Source organism: Leptopilina heterotoma, unplaced genomic scaffold (assembly GCF_015476425.1).
Source record: "Leptopilina heterotoma isolate Lh14 unplaced genomic scaffold, ASM1547642v1 Lhet_180, whole genome shotgun sequence".
Lineage (NCBI taxonomy): Eukaryota > Metazoa > Arthropoda > Insecta > Hymenoptera > Figitidae > Leptopilina > Leptopilina heterotoma.
In genome coordinates this window covers 450,948-456,096 of record NW_025110897.1, presented here as the reverse complement: position 1 = coordinate 456,096, position 5,149 = coordinate 450,948, and the positions used below count along the sequence as shown (strand labels likewise).

The window sequence follows — 5,149 nt, the reverse complement described above, 5'->3', positions numbered from 1 at the left end:
CTGTTTATAAATATTAAATTAAAAAAAAAATAAATGTTTAGTGACCAAAAAAAAATACTTAATAACTTTATTGGAAAAGAAAATCAAGAGTTGAATAAGAAGAAACAAAAACCAAGAATTATTAAAAATATTCGTTTGGAAAACCCATATATTTATAATAAAATTACAAAGATGTATGAATTACCCAAGAACCTAGGAACTTCTGCAAATAATTATAAAGAGAATCGTCAGCCAGTTTACGTAAGAAAAGGTAAAGTTTATTATTATTACATTTTTTATGCCATAAATATTAATAAAATTTTACATTCAAACAACATGCCATACTTACAGTAAAGCATCCTCCAATTGACAACTTTGCTATAAGTCAAAGAAATAATTGGGAGACTAGAGACAAAAGTTTTCAGACTGCAATAGATGAATTCAAAATATTTAAAAATGCTGCAATATCCTACTACAAAGATAAAAAAAGGATAATGAGTACAGCAAATATGGCTGCTAGGTCAAATCACAACATTATCAATAAAATTGAATTTCAAAAGGTGCTGAAAAATATATCTGAAAATGTGCAATTGGGCAATACATTTTTAGACGGATATGAAGAAGAAATGATTAAGACATTTCGAAAAGTAAAGCCTGAAAATAAAAGGTCTGTTTTCACTGCAGTGATGAATAGAATGACTGAAATGTGATTAAAAACATAGAAATTAAGAAAAACAACAATATTTGTAATGCAGTATTCTTATAGTTAAATATTTGTTAATAGCATTATATCGTTACATTCTATTTTGTTTCCAACTATTATTTTTTTATTTTATTAAACGAAATGAAAGACCATATGATTTTAGATATAAGAAATATTTGTATAAAAGTATTCTTATGAGTTTCTTCGATATTAATAAGAATTAATAAGATATGTGCCTCTCGTAAGATTCTCTATTTATAATGTAGTAATAAAATACAAAGATTTCGCTCAGCTAGTGCTTCAATAATTATAAAAATTATAATTAAGAAATGTTTCGTTTTAAATTGAACTATGCACGAGAGAAATTTGTTAGAATAAACGATACTAACTTTTCTTGTACATTTTCCAAAAATTATTGAATTCCACTATCCTCGTGTCAGCCTAAATATTAATTTCAATTTCTTTCAAAATAAAGTGCAAGAGTTTCTCTGATTTTATTTTTTGTAACCTGACGTGGAATGTCACCTTCTTCTTCAACGTTTTCATCATCATTGTTTTCACACTCTGTATCTTCAACTTCATCTTCATTTTCTCCATTTTTTTTTGAATAAAACTTACGGATAAGCCTCTTCTGAACCATCCTTTGTCATGAGGAAATTGTGAAGACATACCAAGCACTTAACTATATTGATTGATGTGCTTAATTTTAAAGTTAGCATTCCAAGTAATACTCGAAATCGGCTCACCAATATTCCAAAGGAAATTTCGATTGGAATACGTGCACTTGATAAACTGCAATGACAATTATTTATATATTTTTTTTACAAAATTTAGGCATAATAATATATTAATGTTGTAATTATATACATTGAAAAAAGATTTTGGTTGGAATTACCAAGAAGTATGTTTTTAGACGTAAAATTTTGTGTTAAATACATATACTCTTGCTAGATTTTTTCGGGTTAAATTAACCAGAATTCTAGTAAATTTCACCGAAATTCTGATTGTTTTAACTCGAATATAGTGTTAAATATACCCTAACCATAATTTTTTTTCAGTGTATTGTTCTGAATATAAAGTACCGAAAATTGAAATTTTCTTCTCTGTAATTCTTTACAAATTTTTGACTGTAAGGGCGCATCAAAAATGTTTTCAAACCGAATCCAGCATCACCTATTATAAAATATGGAAGAACTGAATTGGTTCCTGGAAGGCATCTTGCTTTAGGAAGAAGATAGCGACCACTGGTTAATTCCTGAGCAAAACCAGTTGCATCAAATACACTCGAATCAGACAGGGATCCTAGAAATTTTTTGAAAATAAATAATTTATTTTTATTTGAAAATAAATGAAAGTGAATAAACAAAATACCTCTCAATAACTGTTGCCCACCCTACAGCTATAAAACTATATAAAATTTTTGTATTTTGTTTATTATCAGAGTTGCCACAAAAATTTAATTTTGTTTTTCCCTGACTTTTCTCTTTTTTCCAGACAAAATTTTAACTTTTTCCCTGACCCTGAAAAATATTCTAATTCACTCCAAAATTGAAGGTTTTATATTAGAATTCTTAGTAATTTCATAGTTTATGAGGAAAACCAAAAATTCTCTAAAATTGAGAATTTTCTTATAAATTCTAAAAATTTTCAAAGCTTTAACACTATATATGAAACAGAAATTAAAAAAATTAATTTTATTAATATTCACATAGGTGCTGTTGTTGAAAAACAAAATTTTCCAATTTTTTTAAAGTGATACAATTTTTTAGAAAATCATTGCAAAAATTAATGAACGGCTCTGTATATTATTGATAATACGCACATTTTTTGAGAGCTTACCATAATCTCCAACGTCGATCCAGGTAAATTTGTAATCGGCATCACACAATGCCATCAGGACGAAGCTAAAATATTTTTTATAATTAAAAAAAGTACTGCCAGAATGTGGCGGTTTTATAATTCGAATGTGTTTCCCATCAATGGCTCCTATGCAGTTCGGAAACTTCCATTTTTTCTCATATTCATCAGCAACTGCTTGCCATTCTACAGGTGTTTTATTTTTTAAATAAATTTTTGACAAAATATCCCAAATCGCTTTACTGACTTGAGCAATAATTTCGTACATGGTCGATTTTCCAATTAAATAGTACCTGGATAATGTTTTCACGCTATCTCCCTGTGCCAGATAACTGTAAGTATAAAGTGTTTGAATTTAATTTAATTTACAAATTAATAATAATAATAATAATAATAATAATAATAATAATGGAAAAATTGTGCATTATAGTCAGAAAAAAATTATACAAAGAACTATAAAAGGAAAACTTACTGTAACATAACTGCAAGTCTTAGCTCCGATGACAAAGGTTCTCTAACTACATATGATTTTTCTAGATTCAACCTCAACATTTCGTGTAATTCGTCAAATTGGCATTCCTTCATTCGGTAAATGTCATAAAAATCCTCATGATTTGACCGTTTCATGTATTCAAAGGTAACCGCAAAAGCACCATACATATTTCTTATACTTGGATACAAATGCGGTTTCACCCAATATCTTCGCCAATGCTCTTCTTTGTATTTATGCTCCAAATACAAATTCACCATTCGCAACCAAGACAACGAAACTTGAACCGCAGGTATTAAATCCATTGCAATTTATTGAACAGATATTATCACTTTTTACGCACAATGAAACTTTTAACAATCACAGAAGAAAAAATACCAAAAAATGTAACGAAATATTAACAATAACACTGGGACAAAAAATTTTCATCCTAAAGGTACTGCCACAGCTCTTTTTGACAGCTATCTGCGGAAGATTTAAATTAAAATTAAAATAATTACATTAATAATTTTTTTTATTTATAATAATCAAATTAAATATAATAATAAAAATTATAATAATTATTTTTTTATTCAGTTTATTTATTTATTATTTAATAATAATTTTCATTAAAAAAATATTACTTTACTTAAATTTAAATTTTCCGCCTAATAGAGGTTGTCTGCCTGCGCAGACAGCTGTCCAGAAAGAACTATGGCAGTACCTTTAGTTTGCTTTGCAAAATTGTTTGCAGTGTTTTAAGTATTTCTTCAAGTTTTGTTTTTTATCGTTTTATATTATTGGCATTGATTTTGTATTCTTATCTTCTTTGTTGTTTTATATTGTTAACGTAGAAATTATAAAATGTCAATGGAAACAAACGAGAACAGTCAACGAACCACGGAAGAAGTTGATGTAAATTTATTCATCATAAATTTCATGGAAGAAAATTCTTGCTTTTATGATAAAGAATTAAATATTTATAAAAATAATAATAAGAAAAATTCAATTTGGGAAAATTTAAAAAAAAAGCTTCAAGAAAAATTTAAAGACAAAAATTTTGATGGTAACTCATTTTATAATACATACAATTAAATACATAACCTCAAATTAAAAAAAAAATGAAATTAAAACAATTTTAAAGTTTCATTAACAAAAATGCATGCTTCGCACTCATCTACTAAAACCTACTATTTACTACTTTTTTAACGTTATGCTACTATTTGGGTATTTTTTTAGATTTCAGCTACTATAAGCAACTATTTCTGTTTATTTCAGTTCCGCAACTTCAAATTTACTAATACTAAAAACAAAAAAAAGTAATCTCAAAAATTATAATAAAATTCTTTAAAACGATTCAATTATTTTCAAAAAATATTCCAAGTTCTGTATTTTCAATATCTATAGTATTTTCATAAAATTATGCAAAAGAATTCAATTAATTAAACAAAATTGATACAATTAATCCAAAATTCAATTATTTCCATAAATAATAAAATTCATCACAGGATTTCAATTTTTAATACAATTTTACAGGAATTATTGTTGAAAAAATGTTTCTTCTAAAAATTTTAATTTTAATTCGTCGAAAAAATCAATTATTTAAAACTTTTTGGAAGAATTCAATTATTTACAAAAATAATAGAATTTTTCACAGGATTTCAATTATTTTCAAATATTTTAATGAAATTGTTCGAAATAAATCAATTATTTTTAATACAATTTTCATTATATTTGTTTGAAATAATTGAAATAAAAATAAAAAATAATAAATAATTCAATTATGTCGATAAATATTAAAATTGTTTCCGAAAATTCAATTATTATATAGAATAGAATTTTTGTGAGTTTTGTGTGGTGTGTAAAACGAATTTTTTTGGTCGTCAAGTTCAATTTTTCGATAGCTACGTTTTTACTGCTTTTTTTAGTTTGAAAGCTACTTTTTGCTACTTTTTTAAAATTAATTATCAAGTGCGAAGACTGAAAATGGCCAAATGTAATTTATTTTAAGGGCAATATTCTTACTATTATATAAAATTAATAATTGTGAAATAATGAACAACTTTTAAATATTTTCAGTTAATGGCATCCAAGCCAAGTGGAGATCTCTAACAAATTCTTTTAAGGTAGAACACAAAGCA

General features: G+C 25.8%; 1 protein-coding gene across 1 annotated transcript; it reads right to left on the bottom strand.

Moving 5' to 3' along the window:
- Positions 1 to 1,296: 1,296 nt before the first annotated feature.
- On the bottom strand, positions 1,297 to 3,334 carry LOC122499984 (protein ALP1-like). Its single transcript, XM_043608610.1, has 4 exons — positions 3,012 to 3,334; positions 2,522 to 2,871; positions 1,765 to 1,984; positions 1,297 to 1,474 (listed from the first exon to the last, which is right to left on the bottom strand). The coding sequence occupies exons 1-4, from the start codon at positions 3,332 to 3,334 to the stop codon at positions 1,297 to 1,299; spliced, it is 1,071 nt and encodes a 356-aa protein (XP_043464545.1).
- Positions 3,335 to 5,149: the final 1,815 nt, after the last annotated feature.